The sequence below is a fragment of the Helicoverpa armigera genome, chromosome 8, assembly GCF_030705265.1.
Source record: "Helicoverpa armigera isolate CAAS_96S chromosome 8, ASM3070526v1, whole genome shotgun sequence".
Taxonomy (NCBI): Eukaryota; Metazoa; Arthropoda; class Insecta; order Lepidoptera; family Noctuidae; genus Helicoverpa; species Helicoverpa armigera.
The window spans coordinates 121,496-148,412 of record NC_087127.1 but is presented as its reverse complement, the minus strand read 5'-3'; the positions used below and the strand labels follow the sequence as shown (position 1 = coordinate 148,412).

The following is a 26,917-nucleotide window of genomic DNA, read 5'->3' as shown; positions in this document are numbered from 1 at the left end:
GCTACTTAGCGAATATTTATGTGTAGGTATCATAAGAGAGGGTTCCCTCGCACCTGTGGGGCCGAGCCCGAGCCGCTCGCATGCGTGGCGCTCAGGTGACTGCAAGCTGGGGGAATCTTAATGAGAGAACACTTGCTTACTTATTTATGTGCTGTTAAACGGATTGGGGGAACGATCTTTGATGAAGTGTTTCCAAATATTTTTGTCTGGGCGATGATGACCTGACTGTATTACATAAGACTATAATTCTATAATCAGGAATATCTAAGTAGTTATACCTACATAAAATGTCTTCATTGGCATGATCCATGCATGTGTAGGATACTGTAGCTTAGATCGCTTGCATAAGACACCGCGTAGGTAGCCGTATCGCAGGCTGTAAAACCTGCAAGAACATCAGTGTTTTTTCCTCGAACAACAAGTCAAACGACAGCGACATAATGAATCTCCGTAAGTAGGGCACACACAAAAGCTGCAGCCCTTTGAATCGGCCGTCAGCCGTGGCAATAGAGAGATGTCACGCCAAGTGTAAGCGCGCGCTTTTTCACTCGACTAGACCCCGGTGCACTGCACGCGTGTCGAGAAAGCTCGGTTTAATATTTAAAATTCTTTGTTACATTTAAAATAAAAGGCATCAACTGCTTTCCAGAGAGGTATCCTCAACGGTACCTATAGGCTGTGTTGATGAACTCACGATAGTTTTACTGCAAAACCCTTAAGAGAGGAAAAATTATGTTTAGCGTGTTTTTGCCGATGTTATTTTATGGACTTGCTTGCGTATATTGTGAGGTATCCTTAATCCAGCAGTAAAATACTAATCTGTGGTTACATGTAGCAGGTCTGGCCGGAGGGGCGGACTGCAGGACATGAGGGGCCGAAGTGGGTCACGGAGGGACCCGCGAGGTGCGGCCCACCACGCAACCATCACGGCATCGTGTACCTCTAACTGGTCCGAAATTAAGAACCTTTACGAAGCCGTACTAGGCCAACACATTACAATGTAAGGTGTAAGGAGAACCAGCAAAGGAGGGTTTTTAATTTTAGCTATATAACTGCATTATCAAAATAAAATGTATTTGTTGTTAGCCAATTAACCGAAACTGAGAATCTCATAGAGTGCTCGCAAAAGAAAGTTTTAAATAGATTCATAGTGTTCACAATAGCCTCAGCTAAGTATAGTCGGATCGCAGCATCATAGGCTAGGAAACTGCACGGCTGAATAGTTGATTACGTCCTAGGTCCGAAGCACTAATTATGTATGTGGGAGCTATTAGATAGAACCTTTGATGTGATGCACCGGACTGTCCATCAATAAACTATCGAGAAGCATAGATGTATCATGTACCGTATGGCCAGATGTAGCGCCAGTTCCAGCTGTCATGACATTGCTCAGATACACCAATCAGAACAATAGCATCCAGTATTTTATTCCGGAGACACGTTACAGCCGGTAACTGGCTAGTTCCCTAACTGTGTTTTAGAATGTTTAGCCATGATTAACGAATATTTTTCTAATTGCTAAAATAATGGTGTGTTTTTAAGTGTTCACAAAACCGACGTGGTCGTCTATTTTGTTTTGCTATTTGATAAAATGACTAGGTAAGACAATATTAAGGTAGGTACTACCCAGCTCCTTTGCTCAAGTTGGGTATAAATCATGTGTTTAAGTAAATGCTTAAAGTTTTTAAAATCAAAAACAATCGTGCCATAACAGCTTTACGGACATGTTGCGTCGAAACAGCCATAAAACTTTCAGACGTCTGCAAAGTTTTCCCATATATTCCCCATGATAAATAATAGCTCGATAAGGCGTTACAGATGAGTCCGGGATGAAAAACACCTTGTGTACAATCACGTCACACAGGGCTGGCAAAAATATTTTAAGAATTTTTTTGTTTGTTGGTTTCAAGCACAATAGTAATTATTATGATATCCTTACTAAAGCCTGTATCTACTCAAAAAATTAGGAACTAAATCTAAAGCACGTGTTTAAAAAAAATCGGGTAAAAGCACAGATTAGGTACTTTAATAGTTACTGTAAAAGATTTTGCATGGCGTGCTAGAGGTCGGTCATCCCTGACGCAGGGTCGTGCAAGAGTATTTATTGCGTGTTCCCGCATTCTGAAGGAATACGCATGCCCGCGCATAAGTATACCTGATTTATGTCTACGGGACCCGGTTTACGGCCAACACTTTTGTGAGTTTCTGTATTTTTTTATTACCCGACTGCCAAGAAAAGCTATGTTTTCGCGCGTATCTCGTATGTATGCATGAAACAATTTTTTTTACCTTCACCAACAATTAGAGTAATAGGAGTAGAGATCGTTGGATTACTCAAGTGCGGCTGTGAGACGACATACATATGTACGACGTAGAAAATAAATGTTTTCTGCAATAATTTGAGTAACAAAGGGCTCATCATGACAGTGGCCACTATAAGCTTTTCTATGTCTAATTTATATGTGACGTCTAACTCCTTTCGCAGTGTTGGTATCGATAATATGAGATCGACAGGTTGATTCTCCTGTCTACGTATTTGTCAAAGAACCTAGATTTTTCGTCCTACTGATCTAGCGTACAAAAAATATTAAAAATAAGTAGGTATGTACCTACTGGAAACTCCAGGTTAGTAAAGCCTAGGCAGGTATGCAGAGAGGTTTTCTACCCTACGTAGAGTAAAATTTTAGTTACTTGACGGAATACAACAGAAGAGATTATTCGGGCTAGCTTTCCTTAATTTATACCTACACTACACAAAGATGTTAACTTGGTTATCGATGACATCGTCATCGGTTTCGCTTCCCAAAATAAAGCCGTTTAAAAGTCATTTCATGTCATTTGGTAAAATTGTATCTACTTACTATTTATTTTTGACTACAATTCAATTGTTACAATAATATACGTAGGTAAGTATAATATATTCTCTTATTTACTCCCTTTTATACTGCTCTACATAACTACTCCCTTTACTTATGTACTCCCCTGTATACCTACTCCTCCTGTGTAGTCTCTTATGTACTCCCTTATGTAGATCAAGCCTATAGTATAGGGCCTATACACTCTCATAATGTACCTACTCCCATATTCTACTCCCAGTTACTCCCATAAAAAAAAAGATTGTTTACCATAATACTTAATACCAGATTCAGAATTCTCAACTATATTGGATGGATGTGTCCACAACCATTAGTGAGGGCCTGATCCACCCCTGCATCGTCATGATTCTATTTGGACCTGTGTCATAACCATATAAAAATGATCTTTAGAATCCACACTAAATTATTCTATGTGCGATTTTCATTGTGTGTACATAGGTATATCTAGAATGCTAACAATGATCATTACTGTGTATTTGAACGCACCTTAATATTAGCACAATGTTGGCCAACCTGACTATTGACAGTTCTAGTGAAGCGGTCACACTGACAGAAGATATTTTTGTTCCGACCGTTACAAAAGTTACTCTTTGGAACTATGTATTTGGAATCTCCTCTGTAAAAAGAAAAACGTACAGTTCTGATGTTTATATTGTAAAAGTATGTTTAGTGTTCTTTAGAAAAACAAAGTAAAAAAATATTGATGTTCTGAATGAATATGTAGAGTGCAAACAGTAACATTGAAACAGAGAAATACATTCTTGGATCTACCATGGAACATTTGGGAAGATTAATAATTTAATATACCTACAGTGCATTTTGAGCAGAATCACTTACCTGTTCCATGTTCTTCAAGCATAGTCACTATTTGTTATCGCAACTGGCACATCACTACAAACGTCACACTCACAGTTTTACACAGTCGGATTTCATGAATTCTCAATCGAAGAATAATATTGCAAGATTTTGTTTTATGTGTTGTGCTAAGTTTCGCTGTTTATTGAACGGATCTGCAAACATTCCGTTCAAGCACTGTTTACGGCACTGATATTTGTTTACAATGAGGTAAGTACTTAGTTGTTTATCGATCATGAACCGTTTTATTCCGCTGACGGTGACGGGCGTGGGGGAACTGAGTGCCACTGCCAACATGCAGATAATATGTGAGGAAAACAGTGTTGATGAGCCCCGGTGGTAATTCCGCAGATAATATTCCATGTGCGTGGATCCAGCGTTGACAGCGAGGTGGCGGGGCGCAGCGGCGCTGGTTCGACATGACGCGCCCGGGCCCTCCCAATGAGAACCTGCCCACTGTAAGTGATCATTTCCTTTGCCTCAATAAATACAGCTGGCTTTATCCTCAGGCACAGCATTCAATTAATAAGCAAGCTAATTTTATAGCTTCATCAAAGAACAACGTTTATGTGGGCATGTGAAGATAAGCCAGGATGTTGTCTGTTCTATTTACATTATTATTGACTTCTAAGACATATACATCATTTAATATTTTTATATGAACCGTACAGGTTCTTTGAACAAATCTGAGCAACTCTGAAAATGCTAGCCTTTATAAAATTTCCTAAATGATTTTAAGAATTATACCAGTCAATGCTGTGACTCGTGTGCTATTTTAATATTACTTGTATGTACATTAAAGTAGGTATACAACAGTTGATAACACAAGTATATCAACAAGGATAATTATATCTCTCATTTACATACACTTCCTTATCAGTTTGATGGAGAATATTTCAGCTTACAAACAATACAGTGTCCACTACTGGATGTGATTAGACAAGTTAAACTGCAGTGTATTGTTATGTTCGAAGCTCTCATTAATACGTTGTAGATTTATGTCCAGTATCTATGTTATCAATCATGCCCGAGAGAGATAAGCCTACATGTAGTATTAATCAGATCTCTGTGATTTATGACGCACATCATTATTGTTTTGCTGTGTTGTGCAATTTAATTTTCTGTACATTGTGCATTATTGTTCAGTGCCAAGAATATAATATAGCTTTATTTTTATCTAAATCTTATTTAAGTTGTCCAAAACATAAAATTAAATCAATATCAGAGGAACCAGCTGAAAGAAAAAGAATGCAGTGTTACAAATAATAATTGTACACATAATGAACTTTCATTGCACAGTGTATAAGTAAAAAGCTAGAGCTGGCAGTTTCCTATTGAATAATAATATGCAGTGTGTGTACTAACTAGTAACTACTTCCTATCAGTGTATGTTCCTTATTGGACAGCAAACAATAGTCAGTCATTGGCCCCTGGCAGTAAGCTAACAATCACAATTAACATAATGATTCATAGCAAAAGCTATGGAAACTCAATACTTGGCAAATTGGCAAACACTCGCAGACCATAGACTGTGAATATCTAAGGATGTTCATCAGTTTACACGTGTATTGGATAGATAGTCATTTTAATAACAAAAAGTTTTTAAAAAATGCTTTTATATATTTAAAAAGTTATATATAGAAGATAATACAACTTTGATGTAGAATTGTGGGTGTTCTCTGCAGTAAAGGTGTTAATTTCAGTTTAACAAGAAGCAAATAGATTATTTCCTGTATTTTAATAAATTCATTTGTTGTAGTGGTGGAACAGAACTACGCAATTACAATTTCCTATATCCTAAATCTAGATAGCCAACTCAAACAGTTTACAACTCATCTTGTCTCTTAGGTTTTTAGTTAAGACTAGTATTTTTTTGTAGAAATATTAAATTTTTATTGGCAGAGTGCAGTAATTTTTACACTTGATCAAATCTAATAAGAGACAATTAAGTTTAATTGAGTGGCACCTCTGTGCAGCAGTCAGAGGTGTGAGGTATTTATCTATATGTAGTTGTACGTGATGCTTTGTGGTTAAGCTTGTATCACTTTGTTTGCAGTGCGGCCGCTAGATGCCTATGAAGTATGTCCCTGTTCAAAAACAGTGACAGTGTTAGTGTACTGCTGTTTTATTTTTATTATTTTGCCTGTTTTTGGGTAACACTTGTATGTGCTATAATTATTAGTTTGTTTTCCTCAGTTGTAATTTTATTGAATAAATCTTATTGTAAAAGTGTTATCCAGAACAGCTTTATTATTCCGAAAATTCTTAGAACTTGCCCTATTGTTTTTTGCAATCTAATTAGAATAACTCTATTGCGAATGATTCAAATAAGATTCCATCTCCAATAAAACTTTTTATTTGCTATCTGCCCTGACACCCTTATTTTATCATCACCCTCACTCCATGTTCTGTGAATCTGTGCTCTCTATAGTTTGAACCCTATAGCCCATGACATTCAGCTACAGCTATGGAGGCTTGTAGTGATTTGGTGGTACGTGGTTGTAGATCAAGCTGGTGGTGGTGGGAGACGGCGGCGTGGGCAAGAGCGCCATCACCATCCAGTTCTTCCAGAAGCTGTTCGTGACGGACTACGACCCCACCATCGAGGACTCCTACATACAGCACACCGAGGTCGACGGACAATGGTGCATACTCGACGGTGGGTATCTGTCCTGACCTGGCAGTGTTACTACTATTACTCTCTCTTGCTCCAAATGTTAATCCAATCCAGTTAAAGGCCGCTGTAGTAGGTACACTGTAGGCTTCCTTTATTTTTATTGACGACATATATAGTTATAGCATTATGTTAAGAATATCTCCGTACTGACATGAAGTGCCCCCCTCAGTGCTGGACACGGCGGGTCAGGAGGAGTTCAGCGCGATGCGCGAGCAGTACATGCGCAAGGGCGACGGCTTCCTGCTGGTGTACTCCGTCACCGACCAGCAGAGCTACGAGAACATCCGCCACTTCCACACGCAGATCTTGCGCGTCAAGGATAGGTGACGAGCCTTTCGTAATCTACATATAACTAGTTCTTCCAGAGTTTTATAAAACTAGATCATCATCTCCCAAGCCTTTTCTCAGCTATGTTGGGGTCGGCTTCCAGTCTAACCGGATGCGGCTGAGTACCAGTGTTTTAAAAGGAGCGACGGCCTATCTGACCTCCTTAACCCAGTTACACGGGCAACCCAATACCCCTTGGTTAGACTGGTGTCAGACTTACTGGCTTCTGACTACCCGCAATGACTGCCAAGGATGTTCAATGACAGCCGGAACCTGCAGTTTAACGTGTCATTCGAAACACAGTCATTGGTGTCCAAGATATACCTATTTAGAAAGATGATGAATAATCTTCGTGTGTTCCAGGGAGACGTACCCGATGCTGCTGGCGGCCAACAAGGTGGACCTGGTGCACGTGCGCGGCGTGAGCGAGGAGCAGGGCCGCGAGCTCGCCAGACAGCTCGGGGCCCCGTACATCGAGACCAGCGCCAAGGAGCCGCCGCTCAACATCGACGCCGCATTCCATGAGGTATAGTAGCTTAGGAGTTACAGATTAGATCCACATCTCTCGGACTCCGTGTAGGCAGGACTAGCGAGGTTGCGGAAAAAACAGATCTTCGCAGTCTTGTTATTACAGCTGATACTTACTTCTATAAAAATATACCCCTCTTACCTAAAAAGACCTCTGCATAAAAATTTTAGGGTGTTAAAGAGCTTTTTTTTTTATTTGTGTCAACATGTATAAAACTTAGTTTAAAAAAAAAAGTCTAATTTATGGCAACTTTTTTTTATTTTTAAATAGTGTATAGATTGAAATTAAGGAAAATTAAGTTGGAACGCCAAAAATATGGCTAGAATAATAAATATCCGAATACATAATGGAAAAAGCTACGTGATCACTTCCAGAATGTGACTCCATTGAGTATGATATTAACAAAAAACTACACAAAATATTATTAATATTTTTATTACTAATTAAAGAAAACAATCTTGTCAAAAGGAAAAAACACAAAACACGACAATTCTTTGAACGTTTTATAACAAAAATCAAACTTCAATTTCAATTATGTGACTTTTGATGCACATCGGATATTATTTTTTAAAATATTAAGCTATAATAAAAATAAATTTCTGCAGTGATCCCTAGTTATGAATCAAAATTAAATTCCTGTCCATCGAGCGAAAACAGAACAAAACAGTATTTCATAAAGAATTTTAAATATTTTTTTGTTAAAAATTGAAAACAGGGACAGTCACGCAACTGAACGTCTGAAAAGTATAAAGCTTCATCTACATGGACGCTATTATTATAATTCTGTAATATTCCAGATCAACATTTAATAATAATCAAGAAATACTATATCTTTTCAATAATGGAACAAATAATAACAAAAAAATATTGTACCTCGTTTACATAAAGATTGTAAACATGAATAAAATAAAATTGATCCCCACAGAAAACTATTATTCTGAATTTCTGAAACAACATCACTATTTCCATGTAAACTTAATTTTATAGGATCAGTCATGTTGTGACTTTGAGCTCAGCCCGTATGTGACCATAGATTTGGTCACAAAACGGAAGTCACATTTTCATACTTGCCGATTAAAAAAAATATATAAATAATTATTTGTAGTTCTTTACCATTTGATGTCATTTTAAAAAGTAACTTAAAGAAATGGCGGTTTCTAGAAATAAACAGCAATCCTAATATTTGGTTACGCTGTAGTAAAATTCAAACACAAATCTGAACATAAAATCCGTTCTTGTACGGAGCCAGCAACAAAACGTCTACGTTCCTCAAAATCCTTTTGACTTTAATAGTAAAGTAAAGTAAAAACCAGTAGTATGTCTAAGTAGTGCCTGTTTCAAAGTATTAGGACCCAAAAATTGTGGCTTAAAGTACTATAAAACAAAGTCACAATACTGAATGTTCAGGATGGATCAAAATTTCATCATCGTAATTTTATACGTTTTTTATGTAAATAAGCCAGAATATTACAAATGAATTGATGAATATTATTAAATGATGACATTTAGAAACTAAACCCCTTAAAAAAAGTATATCGTCCGTAGAAAAATCGCGAAATATTCTTGATCCAATCATACGAATTCAGCTGGGGACAAGCAAAAAAAGCCTACTCCTGTTTATTTAAATGCTGTTAAAACAAAATAATGAATAATTAGAACAGAAACTAATATAATAAATTAAAATTAAATGTATTTTCTTTGGTCCAGTATCTTTAAAAACTCAAATAGTTAATGGGTTTAACAATGAAATTACGTCAAATCCGGGGGACAAGCAAAAAACGCACTTTACAGAAATAAAAAAAAAAGCTCTAAAGCTCTTTCTTAGATTTTTTTTGTACTGCGTTTTAAGTATATACACTTGTGGTGTTGCACGTGTTACTGGTTATACGAAGCTAACCCGCAGTACTGTCTTGTAGTTGGTGCGCATCATCCGCAACCACCCGCAGCAGGAGGACAAGCAGCGCCGCCGCCGCAAGTTCGGCAAGTGTGCACTGCTCTGACTTACACACACACACACACACAAACACGACGTGTCGGCTCGAGTGACGTCACACTCACCGCGCCGACACTGTGGCTTGCTACCAAACAGTTATTTATTACCAAGAGAGATTTAACTTATATTTTTGATGCAATATGAAATCCTGTAATCTATGAAAATGAAATCGCTATTCCTCGTATGTTGTTGAAATATTCGCATGTGATTTGCACAAATATGTTTATTGCGGACAAATGTATAGACTTTTTATTTAAATGCATAATAAATTATTATATTTTTATCATATTTTTGTAAGTTATGGCTAGAATATAATCATAATATGGATTATAAATTATACACAACACATTGCAGTTGGTGTGCATAACATGTACAATTTTAATTCACCAACAAATTAAAGTCAAATATTTTTTCAGATTTTTGGCAAAGAATAGTTTCGGTACATTATTATTATTTTGACTACTACGTCTCCTAGACGATAAAATATATGTATTATTTAATAAAATAATTTAACTTGATTTATTACGTAACATGTACCAATGCGTAGCATTTATTTTAGCTCAGTAAGTGTCCATAGAGTAAGGAAGTATCGCGACCAAAACCCCATTAACATTAATGTTCAGTAATAACTGAACTACTTGACTGCTCAGCAGATATACGCGAACTGCACAAATGTATACAATGTGTATATCTTGACCCCACACTAACTACCGACAGTCGACAAGACGCCAACTATGCATTTGTTACATTCACACCAAAGAGATTATAACGATATAGCATTTAATTTTATTGACATAAGGACTATATTTGAATGTTTAAAGGTTTATGTAATTAGGTTAATGTGACATTGTATGTGTACATTGTTGTAACAACGCAACACATTTGGGGTTGCCAGGTACAGAATCCTGCCCACCACGTATTGCAAGTAAAACACGATGTGTCTGACGTTCTATGGCACGGCAATAAATACAGAGATGTGTTGTGTACCTGGCAACCTCACACAGTACGTGCACAGTAGTGAGTGCACAGCCCCATACATAACACTAAGGCTGAATCATTTCACACATATTATAATTATGTATAGGATTTATTTCCAATTGTGTTGTTCACTGCGGACACACTACGTCTACACAACGTTGTACTGTTTGAAGTGTTCTGTGATCCTTTCTGTATCTAGTCATAAATGTTCAGCATAATATCTTGTATTCTTCCTAGACGTAGATAATATTGTTGAGTCCCTACATAGACTCCTATGAGGGTATAATTTCCAAGTATTCTGGAGTATTGTGCGGTGGTGTGTCCGCAGAGAACATCACGTTAGACGTAAGTACTCGTTACGCTAGGAAGTCACTGTCAAGGAATTGAACTCGGGAATATATAAGTGTTCCAATAGGTAATGTTAGGCCTACGATAGAGTTACACGCACTTGTCTTCTAGCACAGAATATAGAAATCATAGGTCGAGTCGTTAGCGGCCTGTCTTTGCCAGACTTTAATTTTTTGAAATAATAATAAGTTTTTGTCGTGGTTGAAGTTAAGAATACTTAGAAGCTTTCGCTCGAGTTGTAATGATGAATTGGTGGGAACGCAAAACCACCAAATAGTTAATTTTCATGTATAGATCGGTCTCCTTGTATGCATTCTGAATTCTGTGCTAGAAACTGTCATAGCTTATTTATTATATCACATGTAACCTCTCACACTAATTGTTTACCTTTGTCCAACAATAGATGGCGCTGCGCCGCATCGTGTTATTTGCTAATTATTTTAAATACTTTAGTATTAAGTGTACGAAGCGACGGAAATACCTGCTCACTGATAATGTATAACTTAATATACACTTGCGTGCAAAAAAATCGACCCGCCCCGTACGCTTTCCTTCAGAACGCGATATATAAAAGTCAAGATGAAAGCGTACAGGGTGTGTGGGTTTCTTTGCATACAAGTGTCTTACGTATTATTGAAGGTTTCGTGCAGATGTGTCTGCCGCGTCGTGTCGAGGTACAATGAAACGGAGAACCCCGGGCGGAGTCGCACGCTAACTACTAGCTTTAACGTACACAGAGCTTCCCCATCCACACACCTGTAGCTCATTGTGTTTGTTTGTCCATATTGTCAGTGTAGCAATCGACTCCATCGACTCAGTAGTGTCTGAAGGATGCCGCAGTCTCTCGGTTGCTATGCTTACATTCTAGAGTATAATATTGTATGCAACTCCTTCCAATGCAAAAATAAAATAAAAAACAATTTTTATGAATAGCTGTTGAACAATATAGACACAAATTCTATAACTATGAACAAACGTACTAAGATATATTTGATATTGCTTTACCGTTGTTATTATTTGGTCTAGTCTGTTGAATCGTGTCCAAATAGATGTTTACAATAAAGAAACTAACAGTACCGCGCTGCTCCGATCGCATCGGCGTAATCAAATGATCGTATATTGTTGTTACTATATGTTTTGTATGTTGTAACATATAATAAATGTAGAAATTTAAACTGAACGTTTATTTTATTTAATCACGTTACCTAGTAACCCTTATTTTGTTAAAGCTCAAGCACGTGGTACTGTCACTGGAGAGATACCTACTGGCTACATTCGCTACAGCGACACACTACGTCGGCGTACAGAATTTTGCACCCTTTGCCTGTTAGTACCTCTGAAGGTACCTCATCTACAGATACTTCGCGGTGTGAAGCTCACTCACGGGTTGCTAACGCAGTGAGCCTCTAGCTGATAGAGGGCGCCACCACACACACAGCATAAAGACGATACTACAAGTAACGCCCTCTATGCCTTGTGAAGTAATGCAAGGACTCACGAGGACTATTAGCGTGCCCTACCAACCTACCAAACACGTTACTGAGTTGTAGAGGTGGAGCGATGACGCTCTGCATTACATGATGTCGCAACGCGAGATGGCGCAACGTGGACCAAACTACATGCGTTATTACGGGACACCGACAGATGTGAAACATCGAGGGATACGCACCATATAGCCAAGACTGTATGCTTTGTTCGCGCACCTGCACAAGGTATTCGATAATGGCATTAACAGAAGGTCATGGCGTTAATCGTTTCGCCAAAAGTTTGAATAGAGAATAGAGAATAGAATATTTTTATTTTGCAAATACGGGTATACAAAAGTTCTTATAATTATAAAGTTCAGCCATATTTTACCATTCGGCATGCAAACATTATTACCTACTGTTATAAACATTATTACCTATTATAATAAACATTATTACCTACTATTAATCTATTATTTATAATCACAATTGAAAAAGATAGGTACCAAATAATTCAGATATTTTGTAGATAGAGTAGCGTTAGTATAGATAGGTAGTGCACCTCTTGAACCACCAGTTTTGAACACGCTAATCTCTGGATTTTTTTCTGTCCATGTTTGTCAAGGAAGGCTACGTACGTATGAGCTATGTTTAATCCGGGTGTGCGGAGAAGTTCCCGTGGGATGCGTATCAATCCACTGGCGCAAGCAAGTAACCAGGCACCTTTAAATATTTAAGTTTGGCTGTACCTAACATAATGTATTTGTGAAGAACGTACACAAAGAGGAAGGCTTTTGAAACGGTTTTCCTGTTAATGAGAGTAGGTACCTACTTATTACCGTTTCTAATTAGCCGTAATAATAGTATTTCTAATACTTAAGAGGCAAGTACTCGGAACAAGAAGTGAATTCGGGCCAAGGCGACGTTTAATTGTGGCCCGCGTAGCTAATCCGGCGCGCACGTGACCCGCGTGCAAACAACACGCTTTGTTTACACCGCGGCACCGGCTATTGAGCAACCGCCGGGGACGGCCAGCAGGCCGGGGACCTGCTGCGGTCACTACCCGGAGAATACCCAACTACAGGTAACGCGAACTCGACAAATATTTATCAATCATCGCGCTATACTCCGGCTCCCACGAATTGTTTGCTTTCATAAACTTAGATCATGATTCTTTCCTGGGGCCCAATTCTCCTAATTTTACTTAAGCGACACACGATTCACGTTCGACTCGGTTCGACTGAGATCCAATCCCGACTCGATTACGATTGAAGCGTATGTGGCATTCCGCTATTTTTTCTTTGAAGTCAACGTTTTTATCCTTTTCTGTCATTCAATAATGAATCATTTTGTCTGCAAATGATTTACGATTTCAAAATGATTGTACAGCAAACTACCGTATAGACCAAAATCACCAAAATAGCAGACCAATCGCGGAGCAATCGAATGTCATTGGAATACGATTGGTCTTATATGAATGCCCGATAAGGTTAAAACTGCTATTGCGATCATGTTGCAATTCAATTTCTATTCGATTTTGACAATATTAACTTAGAAGAATCGGGCCCCTGGAACACACAAAATTCAGTTTTAATGCCATATTAGAATTCTGTTCTAATGTCATACTGTACCTATTACTGTTTTAGCATTTGATTGCTTTCTTAAGAGAAACAATCAAGCTCGATAACTTATTAATTCTGGTTTAAGTCGGGGCTCGGCACAGTCGATAATCTCCAGTACGTAATACCTACTTAATCCTCAGTAAGTAGCAACAGGTTGCGAACCCGTTACGTAAGCAGATATAAACGTTTTGCCTCATTATAAACCCAATTTATTCTGGGACATAAGTAGAAATCGATTGTTGGCAGACGTCACTTCGTGGAGATGTGGCACGTCACGTCACGTCAGTGGTACCGCTATGTCTGCATGCATAGGAAGCTAATGGACTGGAATTGTATCAGTGTAGTGAATCGCTTCAGTTCAGTGAAATCTCAGCGGCTTGACGAAGTTACGCCCGTTTACATAGAACCTAACGAACTTACTTCACTTCCCGCATAAAAAGCAGCTCATTTGTGTGCGGCTTGGTCCTGACAACCTTACCCGCAGACAGCAACTTTCACATTAACAATATTAGTTTGGGTAACAGTATAACTTGTTCTGAAAAAACGCTCCAAATTAGCTACTTGTTATATTGTTCCGTTTTAACTTCTTTCGTGAACTGGAAAATTATTTGTTCGTGAACATTAAAATGAAAGCGCTTTTGTTGTGATTCTCTCATTATAATTAGAATCTCGTTAATTATAAGTTACTTGAGGCTGCTTCCTAATTATTGTGTCCTGTTGCACGATCCCCTTATAATGAAGAAGTAAATAATTACAAGAACGGCTATTTGAACAACGGTTTTATATAAAGCGTCCGTTTTAACGTTATGTACAATGAGGGCAGTTAGTTGAGTTCAATAGGGCCATAACAGTTTACCTATCAGGTTAATTGCCGGGAGCAATCGCTGGCATCACCGACCTTAAGTAGCTAAAATACACAAAAGTGAGTAACACTGGTGCTGCTATTGATATCTGAATACCTGAAGCGTGCCTGAACATAACATTGGAATTTTTACTTGAGAAGAACACAGCCGGCAGGGGCCACATATCGCGCGGCTTACGAGTCTGTCGGAACTCGCCGTCAAAAGCGAGCCTCGTTTGAAACATACTTTACGAGTTCAGCCGGGGGCTGTAGCCGCGTATCTTTGTTGTCGACACGTTACACTCGCGGCATTACATCATACAGGCTTTACTTATTTGATTGCAGAGCTTTCAGCGGAACTGTTCGTGTTACTTATTTACGTTGTCATAAAACTGGTAATGGCACGTAACGATGAGTTCGATCGTGGCTGTAATGGCGGCGGTGGCGTGGCAGGTGTATTAATTGCGAGCGTCGTGTTCAGCTCGCGGTGACTGCGGAGCGCGGCGCCGCTGATGTTCCTCCAATAATGTTGCACAAAGAGACTCCGCATTAACTGCGCGAATGTTTCGAATAGCTTTTTTGTGTAAAGTTATGATTGCGATTTGCTTTGTGTCGCCGGTAACACTGCTGGTAATACAGATGCAGACGAGTCTTTTAATCAGGTCGTTGATATTCATTTAAATGGGTATTTTCGCTTTTCTGTATCAAGTAGGTACGATTATAGACGGCTCTTAATAAACTATAAAATGCAGATTTGAAGACCTGTGCATTTTCTGTAAATAGTTATTTATATGATTTCAGATAATTATGGAAATATTTCTACGATATCATCTAAGGAAAGGTTTATTAAGAAGAGACCGTAAGATATTTTCCTTGTAACGGGCTCTGTTTTAAATGCTGTATTAAACGGTTCCCCATTATAATGGGCTGGATGTAACAAGTAACGCAGCTAATGCTTAAAAAACAAATGACAATCATTTATCGTGCGCCACTTGTTTTGCTACTTAACATTACGAAAAGGTTTTTTCGGGAAATATTTAACCGTGCCTCAAACGTCTTTTTGAGCTTTTATAAATTGGCCCTTGTTAATATTGCGCATTTATAAGAGAAAAATAAAATGTCGACCCTCGTTTTTATAATAGGTTGGGCTACACAGAGCGGTCAACACAATATTCCTAATTGAACTTTAATGAACTGTATGCTGTTAGCGGCCTTTTAATTGACTTCCCAATTTGAATCCATACGGAATATGACGATAATTGCGATCCTGCCTTTACGTCCGAGTGCTCATTGCTTATTTATGTTACATACTTTGAACTTTAACTAACGAATATAAAAATATCAACATCTATTTTTAACGTTCATGCTAATATTGTAGATGTGAAGTTCTTTCGAACTGTATCTAGTTTGAATAGATGAATGCATAAGCAAGCTTTGAATATGTTCTGTGAAGTTGATCATATCGCGCAGAATCACTCGCGATACAGAAACATCCGCTATTGCATGACGATGTAAAAACTAGCAGTTTCAAAGAGAGCCGTAAAATTGGATCTTGTTTGTAACGTGAACGTGGAATATTTCCGAGGATATGTCTGTATGCAATTTGTATGCAAATGGAGCCATTGCTATCTGTGACGCTGGAAACGTCAATCTGTGTGAGGTGAGGAGCTCACCGAATATTGGCTTGTGCAGTGCGAACTGAGCCCATACTAAATAGGGAATAAACTTGATGAGCGATGATACTAAAGTACAATATGAGAGGCGAGGGAAATGAATTATGTGTCTCCAAAAAACTATTAGAAGAAACAATGAAGCAATTTGTGTCATCTCAATCCCCGATACGGCAAGTGAACTTGATAGCGCACAATTAACAGCTCACAAAGCGATGTTTGTCTTCATACATTGTTGAAAGGTAGTCTTTGATGTCGCAGACATTTTTAATAACGTTGTTGTTGACGTAAACACGAATAAATCTGTGCGTGAAAGAACTCATAATCCTCGTTATTTTTCTCCGCGAGCGCGTCGCGTGGCGCTCACCGCGCTCACTGCGCTCGCCTCGCTCACCGCGCTCCGGCTGAAGTAAATTACTCGCTGGCGACAATATTTCTGACATTATTACAAACATCCTGTACGTAAAGCTTTTATTGTCGGATTGTAAAATACTCGTATGGGGTGTGTGTGTAGCATGTTGTGTACTTGTGTACCATGTTGTGTACTTGTGTACCAGTGTGTACTGTGTCAGGAGTCAGCCGGCCGCGATGTTCCGCGGTGGAATTTTATTGGATTTGTGTTTCCTATATGTATTATTCATGAAATGTGCCGATAGCCGATGTTGAAATAATATTGTTAATGGTTTCTTTTTATGTTTAGGTGTTTTTGTTGCTCTGCCTCTGTATGTGTCACTGAGCTTTTGTAACGATAACAAACATATCAAATGTAACGATAATCAACGACACAATGATATCAAATGTAAGGCACACGCACGAGCATAGCCGAACACGGCGGCAGTTTATTTTTCAACATTTAGTGGAAGACTTTACTGCCACACATCTGTATCATGCATAATTTATGTTCTTTAATAAACCGCGGGCGCATATTTCCCTACAAAGTGCGCGTCTCTACGCACAAGTATAGGCCGCATTACAAAGAGACCGATCGCTCCCTTTCAATAAAGAAAATAATGACTTCATTATATCGTTCATTAATTCACTTTAACATTCGTAATTCATTCTTTTTCGTGAGCGAATTGTTCCAGCGCATTTATTTGATTTAGTGAGGAGGGTCGGTGCCATCCCGTCCGCGACCCGGCCTAGGCTTTTAACTAAACTGTTTTAGGGAAAATCTGCGTCGAATTCATGACAGTAAGTAGAATTCCTGAAACAAATATGGCGGTGAAGGTTTTTTCATTAGTTGTTACAGTCGGAGCCGCCTATGTAGAGCCTCGAGGCCACTGAAGGTCGCCTTATGGGTACACTATTGTTTATTTATTTTAACTATTGTTATTAGGCAATTATGGCCCATAGACAAGGCCTTGGTCCGTATATACCTTAAGTTAACATATTCTATACTACTAGGTACTATAATAAGGAGAACATTCATAATAAAGAGGGAAATGTTATTTGTTTGTGCCCTAAAGCCTTCGGAAACCTAAGTGTCGAAGTTCTATTGAAGTAGCCTCTATAACTGCCACTTTCAAGCATGTTCGGGATGCTCATCTGTCTTACTTTTATATGCTATGTATCGACGTTATTTGGGGATTTGCAAAAGATTATTTAATATCATACAATTCATTGATGTGGCGTAAATAAGTAAATGTGAATATTTACTTATAGATAAATTAAATAAATCAATAATTCGTTATATTGACAGGATTTATGCTATTCTGGTATTTTAGTTTTAGTCGTGCACTGCTGCTTATATTTTACCGGTTTCGTCTTTCCGTATCCGGATAAAATATACCTAACTAATTAACAAAAAAAACATAGGTATTGCAATATAGTAGGTAGAGCATTTCTTGTTGGCAGTACTTTTAACAAAATATAGTAGGTAGGTACTGATGACGAATCGGAACAATGCAAAATAAAATATTTTGTCAAATTGGTACACATTTATGGATGACAAATCGGAACAATGCCAATCTGGTATACTTAACTCATTCTATTCGGCTTGGCGGCTTGGATTTTTACATTGAGCTTCGCAGGAGCCGTGCCGTTTATCCGTTGACGGTGCTTTTTTCTTTGCACTGTCCCGAAACCATAATCAACAGCCCGATCAGGCCCCTTTTCGGGTGCCGCGGGCTTCTCAGTCAGTGGTCCATCTTAGGGGCGGATTTCTTAAACTTATGATTTAAAGTGGTTAATCTATAGCAGTGTGCCAGGTGTGCTCGAGACGTTACCATGACGTGAAGGTCGGCGCGGAGCCGGCGCCGGAGGTCACACATTGTCAGCACTTCATTGGAGAGCGTCATCGCCGGATCACAAAAGACGTGCTTTTATAAAAGCGCACAGATAAACTTTGCTCCAGTTTGGTTTCGAAATGTCGCCATAGTAAACGTTAAGTGATCTGATCACGAACTATGTAGTGTACAGTTGTATCAGACTCCGAACGACAGCGATGCCATCACACGAAGCTTAGAGGTGCTCACACTCATGTGGTAAGTTATGCCTAACCAAACTGAAGTGTTTGAATTACTTCAATATATTTCAGAAACAGGTATGATTATTGTCCAAATTATCCTTTAGCAATAAAAACACATATAAGTATAGAAGCTTCAGCCTGAAAACCAAAATTCAGTCTACATTTACAGTAAATTAAATATCGTTTTATCTTGGAATACACGAAAGTGGAAACACTCTCCGAGTATTTTTATTATATAAAAGGAAAATATTCGAGGCATTGTATCGAGATAATAACGTCATAACTTTAACAAGGAGTGGTGACAAAAATGTGTCCAAGTATTTTAACGAAAATAAAAGCCGTTTGGGATTTTTATGAATATACTTTGGTCGCCTCGCTGACGCGCTCGGGGGATGCTGTGACGTCACTCGCAGTGTTAGTGTTTATATATAGTGCAGAAATGGCTTGCTCGTGGTTTTATAGCCTCTACGTCACAAGACAACGTCGGCAAGCTTTCGATGTGACAGTATGAGTGAGTCGCGCCTTACTCCCATCGCCTAGTTATCCGGTTATTGGTCCAGTGTACAAGTTCGATGAGACTTCGCTTTGATGTCGCACTCGCGCTTTTTATAGTGTCACCTGCAGCGTGGCATAGCATAGCATAGCATAGCGCGGCATATGCACGACTGCACCGGAAATTACCAGTGTATGACGTCAATTGAATTTGGTCCATTTCCCTGACAATTTCCGCCTACACGCGGTACGTACGGTTCGCTGCGAGATACATGAAAAAGTTCCACTCCTCCCAACGCCACCTGATCTATACATGCGGGTTGCTGAACAACCAGCAAACTGCGAACCTTGGGGGAGGCAGCAGTTGACGTCTTTCGGCTGACGCAACGATACAGTGCGTCAGAAAGGTTCAATAGGTCCTGAGTAGATATGAGCGAGTTGGCATGTCAGCACGCCCAGCACGAAACTAACGAAAAACTGTTTACAATGTAATGGGCGTCTGAAAATATTTTCCACTTCTCTAGCGTATTGTTAAGTATTGAAGTTTTATTAAAATCCGTGGGTGCTAAGAATTGTTACTCAGATAACACTCTAGAAACAATGCAATATAAAAAATATATCTGACTTTGTATTTTGCAGTTATTTGTGTTTGAGCATTACTTGTAATATTAATGGGCTGCGCTTCCCACCGCAGCCTCATATTCCACGGAACTGACGTGTAGTGCACGCGGCGCAGTCGCTCAATCATGCATGAAAACTATATTTAAGCAATGAATAACACACGATGCCAGTAATCGCGCTGTTCATAAAATAGAGGAGTAATAAAGTTTCCAGCCGTTGGTTTTAGTCAATTAGGACTCAGTTCCCACGTCATGTTCAATGTAACGTTCGATCGTGAATATATTCAGACTAACATATGTTTGCAGATTGACTATGAAAAGCTGAAAATATGTATCTGAAATCCTTATGAGGCATGAATAGAGCGAGCCAGAACGTGCCGCGTCACGCTGACAACAAATTTGTTTTTTTAAACTTCCTGATTATCATCGAGCATGTCTTTAGCGATGTGTGCGTTTCCCCTCGCTCCCTCCCCCCTCCCTCCACCCAGCTGTCACCCCCGCGATATTACGACCATTAATAACTCGCTGTCAACGGGTTTATTTTACAAAACATGAGAGTTGCCACCCCATCGCCCTGATTTTGTCGCGAAGATATTTTATGACGTGGCTAATTCTTATCATAAGAAAATAATCTAGATATCAGTGCAAGTGGGAACATCGTTTCGTTGAGATGTTACAGAGTGTATGATATGAGATATTACACAAATCCCAAAAAGGCTGGTCGTATCAATAAATAATTGAGTTTGTAGTGTGTGCGGGCGAGCGTCGGCGAGCGACGTGGCGTGGCGGTGGCGTGGCAGTGGCGTGGCGACGCGTGGCGGGCGCGTGACGCGGCGCGCCCACAATATCTCATATTTGCTTTGTCAAATAAATCACCGGAACTGCTTATTGATCTGAAGTGAGAGTCGCGCCACCCGCCCGGTACAAACAAATACCCCTTACTCCTAAATAAACATGATTTATACTAATGGCAAAGACAGAAACTTGCTCACGACGTCGCGACTATAATACCTTTAGTTTAGCTCGAAACAGGTAACATAGGAGTTAAAAGTCAAACTTCGCATACAGACGAACGTGTTCGCATTAATGAAATACATCATTTGTGTCTGCCGTGAGACGCGTCGTCGCCGAGTTAATTAATATAAGTGAACAACTTCACAACAACAACAGTTTTTGTAATATCATGTCTACTTTGACTTATTAGTCCTGATAAACGCTCTGTCATGAGTTATAATGTTTACGAGCTAAATAATTACTGTTAACCTGAGTTTAAGTTGACAATCGTGACTCATGAATGGGCGACATGTAGGAAATAACGTTTTTATTCGTAAGTAGTTAAAGGTGCGGCGAGTGCTGAACATTGACCTGCGACGTGTCTGCAAGTGACAGGCGGTGGCTTTGTGTTGCTGTTGCAGGATTCAAGAGAATCTGGGTTTGTGTAAGGGTAACTAAACGAGGCAAATATCAAACTCGGGTTGAGAAATGGTGCTCGTCGGAAAACAAAGCTTTGACGTAGATAGGTAAGCGAGAGGAACATAAGATCGGTGCTAAAACACCACTCGGAACACTTATGATAAAAGCTTGTGTTACTCATTAATCTGCCGGCGAGTCGTTTATACCCCATTCAGTCTTTATGTAGCTGTGTATGCGAACACTATGAGAGAGATTTCATTATATTTATACATATTGCTCGTGATCGCGCGGCAGGCATCGCCGCGGCGCTGCACGAGTGTCGCTCGTAAAGTAGAGCACGTTTATACGCTCGCTAACTAATGGAGGATAAATATTGAAAACACTAAAAATATCAGCGTTTATACATCTTTTGAAGTTTTGAACATTTTACTGTATCTATGTATTTCAGAATTGTAACATAACTAACTATACATATACATACTATGTATCAATAGCACAAGGAAGATAAATGACCCGACTACTCAATGATAGGTACGTATGATATGATGTCATATTAACCTTTCGTATGGCAGGCCGGCGGAACCGCACACAATAGATGTGGCTCTGCCTATACCTACTTACTTACATAATAATAAGGATACGCATAATAAGAAAGGTTAAGAGCCTATTTTATGGTTCTGGCATTTATTGCTCCTTTATCCGAAGCTATTTTCGAGCTATTGTCAAAACTTATCGATAGGATTGAGCCTTGTGAGTTGAGGCTAGTTAAACCTCATTATTATTTGTAGATCTCATTTAACTTATCTATCGGCGATGAGATACCCCCTGATCAGTGGCGTAGCGTGGGTATCTGCCGCCCGGGGCAGTTGTCGATTTGGTCAGTGGGTCGTCTTAGGGGCGGAGTGCCCCTTCCCGTGTATTTTTTATAACAAGTGTTACTGGCCGTTTGTCATTTTTAACCGACTTCATAAAAAGGGTTTTTTTTTTGTATCGACGTTAAAAATCATCAAATGACTCTTCCCGCTGTGGGTTAGCAGCGGTGAGGGAGTGTCAGACTTCGTCTTACTGACTAAAAACCGCCGTGTTCCGTCGAAGGCCCAGTGGCGGCGTAGCATGGGGTGGCACCCGGGGCGCTACTTATTGAGCAACCCCAAAAAACGACAAAATAGAACATAGTAAATTAAAAAATAAAGTAGTAAAAAATCATACAGAAGTAACCATAGTGAAGGAGCCGCGAGCGTAGCGAGCGCGAAATTTTTGATATTTGGGATGCAAAAACATATGTAAAGAAATCACTGTAAAGTGTTAGGCGCGAGCGCAGCGAGCGCGAAAGTTTTTAGATTTTTGACACAAAGTCCTTCACCTCCGCCTACAAATAGCGCCTAAATAGCTTATAAATGTCCAAGAAATGTAAAGTTAAATTTTTTAATTGTTATTTTTGAGGACTCTCTAATTTAACTCAGAATTAAGCATAAGTTAAAAGAAACCGTGACTGAAGCGAGTCTCAGTTGTTTTTGCTACTTCAGTCTTAAGAGCGCTATTACAAAATATTTTTGCTTTTGAGGGCTCAAAAAGTAAGCGTAGAACAATGTAGAAATGGAGAGAAATCCGCGAGCGAAGCGAGCGGATTTTTTTTTCTAACTTTGAGGAATTAATTTAAGTAATCAGATAAAAGCAAAAATACAAGAGAAGGGTGACAGTCGGACTGAGAGGGGTGACGCCTCGATGTCTCACACACGCACTGTTGTAGTTTTGTTTAAAATTTGAATATCGCGCAGTAAATGGTAGTGCACCTAGGCTTCGCAGATTAGAATGGCACCCTTAGTGACATGTCCCTTCTGCCCACGCCATCCTGGTCGTGCAGATACCTATGTGCCGACCAAGATGGCACCCCCCGAGATGTGGCACCCGGGGCGGACCGCCCCCCCCTCGCCCCCCCCCTTACGCCGCTACTGCGAAGCCTTTTATGTTCCAGAGCTGCGGTAACTCTTTCGAACAACCCGCAGCCCCGGCAGAGGGGGGAGGTTCTCAAGTAGACTTTTCCTTTGCAACCAAATGCGCGAGCGAAGCGAGCGCGAAATTTTTATCGGACTTAAACCAAATATTTCGTAAAATTTAGCCCAAACGTACCTACTTAACTTTTTGTTTGTTGACAGATGCAAAAATAAGGGCATATCGTTTTTGAATACGCGAGCGAAGCGAGCTCGAAATTTTTATCGGACTTAAAACAAAAAATACGTAAAATTTAGCCCAAACGTATTTAACGTTTTGTTTGTTGACAAATGCAAAATTTAAACTTTAATTATTTTTTATTTAAGACTCAAAACCAAAATTACGTTAAATGTAATGGCACGTGTGTTTTACGTACCAATAATTAATTTTAAGTTTAAAAAGTTTCAACTTTCTTGTGTATTGTTTTGTTATTGTTAGACAGTTTTATGTAGCGGCGCAGATACCTACTAGTTGCGAACTATTTTTTTTAATTGGGTAAATTTTGCCGCCCCCTAAAAGCTGCCGCCCGGGGAATTTGCCCCCCCTGCCCCCCCCACGCTACGCCACTGCCCCTGATGTCCATCTTAGCAAAATAAATCCATTAAGCATAATGCTGAACGTGTGTTACGGAAGCTATGATGTGTGGTTGTATTGCTGCAGGGTGCTGCTGGCGCTGCTGGCGACGTGCCTGCGCCTGCACGCGCTCCTGCACCACTCCTACACGCTGCCGCCGGGCGCACTCCTCACAGGTACCAGGCACACTCGTGTACGCTGATACGCTCACTCTTCACCAACAAGAACAAAATCAGCCTCAAACTCAATAACATAATGAAATGAAGGGATTCTGTGAAACGTTCCCGCGCTAACCGCACACACACACACACACACACACACACGTACAGGTAATTAATAGCAGGAAGCATCGCAGTCGCTAGGAAACAAGCACTTTGGATGTTATTCAGGAGGCGGTACCTACAGTAGCAGTGGGTCGCCGCGCGGCGTCGCTCGACCTTCTCCACACTCGGCGGAGTGCACTCCGGCGGGTGAGCTGAGTGCTCACTCACGGAACGAGCGACAAAATGTGTCCTTGTGCCAGTGTGTGACTGTCACTCGATGTGCACTGTTCCGTCGTTAAACTGGCGCTCGTAAACAATTAAACACATTATATCTCCAGGTTATATCCACCTATAGAATTCTTTATGAGCGCTTTTTTATTTTGAAGGCTGTTGTTTATTTTGTTATGAACATAAAGTTCCTCGTAATTAGTCAATCTTGGAAAATATTATTTTCGTGTGGGGATTTCCTCCAATTAATACCTGCGTGTCAGAGCCGCCGCGTGTTCAGTTACCAAGTAATTAATACACAATTTAACTTTTATCAGCTTACACACAATGCACAAACAAACTACATTTTGAAAATTGAAAGGAACGTTGTCTGATTGTAATTTCCGGTAATTACCGGAGTAGCTGTGCTCGTAAATTGGAATAGTCGCCTCCGGGTGGTGCGACATAAATACTGTGTCATTAACGCTGTCAAAATGTTATGTGTTAGTTTAGTAAAAGGCTTTAATTTTCGTTTAGTATTAAATTTGTTTTAGCGTAGTTACGCATAAAAAACATTCAAGTGGCTTATTTTGCCTAACGCAGGGGGTGAGCGGTTCGACTACATCGTGGTGGGCGCGGGCGCAGCGGGCGCGGCCGCCGCCGCACGCCTGGCCGCCGCCGGGGCCCAAGTGCTGCTGGTGGAGGCTGGCACAGATCCCAGTTACATCTCCAAGGTGAATTACTCACGATATATCCCGTCATAGGTGTCAATTATTATATCATCTTGAGTACGTACTGGCGTTGTAATGCTTATTGCAATTACGTTAGATCCCCAGTGCGGCCACGTTCCTGCTGGGCTCGGAGCTCGACTGGCAGTACCAGACGATCCCCAACAACGTGTCGTGCCTGTCGTCCCGCGGCGGGCAGTGCCGGCTCAGCCGCGGCAAGTGCCTCGGCGGCTCCACCTCCATCAACTACATGCTGTACACGCGCGGCAACAGGCAGGACTTCCACGACATGCCCGTGCCCGGGTGGACCTGGGACGACCTCAAGCCATACTTCCTAAAGTACGAAGGTTTACAAGACTTGAACCTGCTGCCATCCTCTTCTAAGCCATATCACAACACTTCAGGAACGATGCGCATCGGTTTCTTTGATGATTCCCAAAACCCGTGGCACTCCAGGCTCATGCGGTCATACATGTCTCTAGGATTACCAGAAAATCTTGATGTAAACGCAGATTCGCAGATTGGTGTCAGTCAACTTATTGGGTACGTTCACGACGGAGAGCGTATGAGTACGGCGCGAGGATATTTAGCAAGAGAAGATGTCAAAAGAACTCTTAAGATCGCTAAGAATGCTCTGTGCACGGGGGTTATTATTGATAGAAGAAATATCGCGCGAGGTGTCACTGTTGTTCAAGGTTTGTTGAAGTTAAAAGTATACGCGCGCAGGGAAGTGATCCTAAGTGCTGGAGCCATTGGAACTCCGCAAATATTGATGTTGTCTGGTGTAGGACCTGCCGAACATTTACACAGTTTAGGTATTCCAGTAAAAGTGGACTTGCCAGGCGTAGGAGCGAACATGACGGATCATGTGCTGCCGCTCATTTTGGCTCAGGTTGATCAAAGTAACCGAATACACGACGATGTGAAGAAGCTGGCGACCTGGACTGACCAGCTCGCACAGTTACTTGTCATGCGGTCAGGTCCTCTCACTTCCAACGGATTAACGGATGTGAGTGTGTTCATCAACTCGCACTGCTATAACTTTACACGAAGAAAACTGCTGAACGTAAGCTTTGATGGGAGCGACTGTGAGCTACCAAATCTTCAAATAATTCATGCGTATGTAGAAAGGAACTTATTGCCTGCAGCTAAGCATGTGTTCCAGCGTATCACAGGCTTTAATGACGACGTCGTGGAACAAATAGTAAAAGCAAATGAGAACCACGCGCTCATTGTAATATCTCCAGTTGTCTTGAGTCCCCATTCAGTCGGATATGTCAGGCTTGCTAGCTCCGACCCTAGCGTTCATCCCGCCATCTTCCCCAACTACTTGAGTGACGAGAGGGACGTGGACGAAATGATGTTCTCCATACGTATAATCGAACAGCTCATGGAGACGCCGCTGTTTAGGAAACGGAATGCGACTCTGCTTCATTTGGAGTTGCCAGGATGTCCTGGTATTAGCGAGGACAGGTCTAGCTACTGGAGGTGCTACAGCCGCCACGTGACGAGCGCGGTGTTCCACAGCGCGGGCACGTGCGCGCTGGGCGCGGTGGTGGACGCGCGGCTGCGCGTGCGCGGCGTGCGGCGCCTGCGCGCGGCCGACCTGGGCGTGCTGCCGCGCGCGCCCCGCGCCTCTACCGCCGCCGCCGCCATCGCTCTCGGGGAGAGACTCGCCGACATGCTGCTCGAAGATGACACTGCTGCTGGACTATGACTACTGTTCAGCATTTATAGTGGGTTAGGTTTCGTATAGGAAGACGGCTAATGTGCGACTGTACCGCAATACGCACTCGATGCTGACAGGTTTATGGTGTCGGCGGCGATATATCACACATCGCAGGTTAACAAACACACGAACTGTGCTTTCGTCACCAACTTAATATTACGTATTTATTGTTATTGAAGTCGGTATTCGTGTGTTCCGCGAGTAGTAAAGTTGGCAACTCTGTTGATATTAAATCTATCGCTCGTGAAGAA

At 40.6% G+C, this 26,917-nt stretch overlaps 2 protein-coding genes across 5 annotated transcripts in view; one reads left to right on the top strand and one right to left on the bottom strand.

Moving 5' to 3' along the window:
* LOC110380886 (uncharacterized) overlaps positions 1–3,853 on the bottom strand; it is a 26,911-nt gene extending 23,058 nt beyond the window's left edge. Inside the window, exon 1 of the mRNA XM_021341031.3 lies at positions 3,714–3,853. Within this exon, the coding sequence (XP_021196706.2) occupies positions 3,714–3,735 (22 nt within the window). The 5' untranslated portion in view covers positions 3,736–3,853. The remainder of the gene's footprint in view (positions 1–3,713) is intronic.
* LOC110380887 (ras-related protein M-Ras) lies at positions 3,800–26,917 on the top strand. Of its 4 annotated transcripts, XM_021341035.3 has the most exons (6): positions 3,800–3,941; positions 4,083–4,189; positions 6,237–6,390; positions 6,578–6,731; positions 7,099–7,261; positions 9,181–11,763. In XM_021341035.3, exons 2-6 carry the CDS (start codon positions 4,151–4,153, stop codon positions 9,262–9,264), a joined length of 594 nt encoding a protein of 197 aa, XP_021196710.1. In that variant the 5' UTR covers positions 3,800–3,941; positions 4,083–4,150; the 3' UTR covers positions 9,265–11,763. The 4 variants fall into 4 exon arrangements, with proteins under 4 accessions (XP_021196710.1, XP_063891842.1, XP_021196704.3 ...); XM_064035772.1 differs by lacking the exons at positions 3,800–3,941; positions 4,083–4,189; positions 6,237–6,390; positions 6,578–6,731; positions 9,181–11,763 and adding exons at positions 23,827–23,915; positions 24,813–24,943; positions 25,038–26,917 and having other exon boundaries at positions 7,122–7,261; XM_021341029.3 differs by lacking the exons at positions 3,800–3,941; positions 4,083–4,189; positions 6,237–6,390; ... (1 more) ...; positions 7,099–7,261; positions 9,181–11,763 and adding exons at positions 16,809–18,665; positions 23,827–23,915; positions 24,813–24,943; positions 25,038–26,917.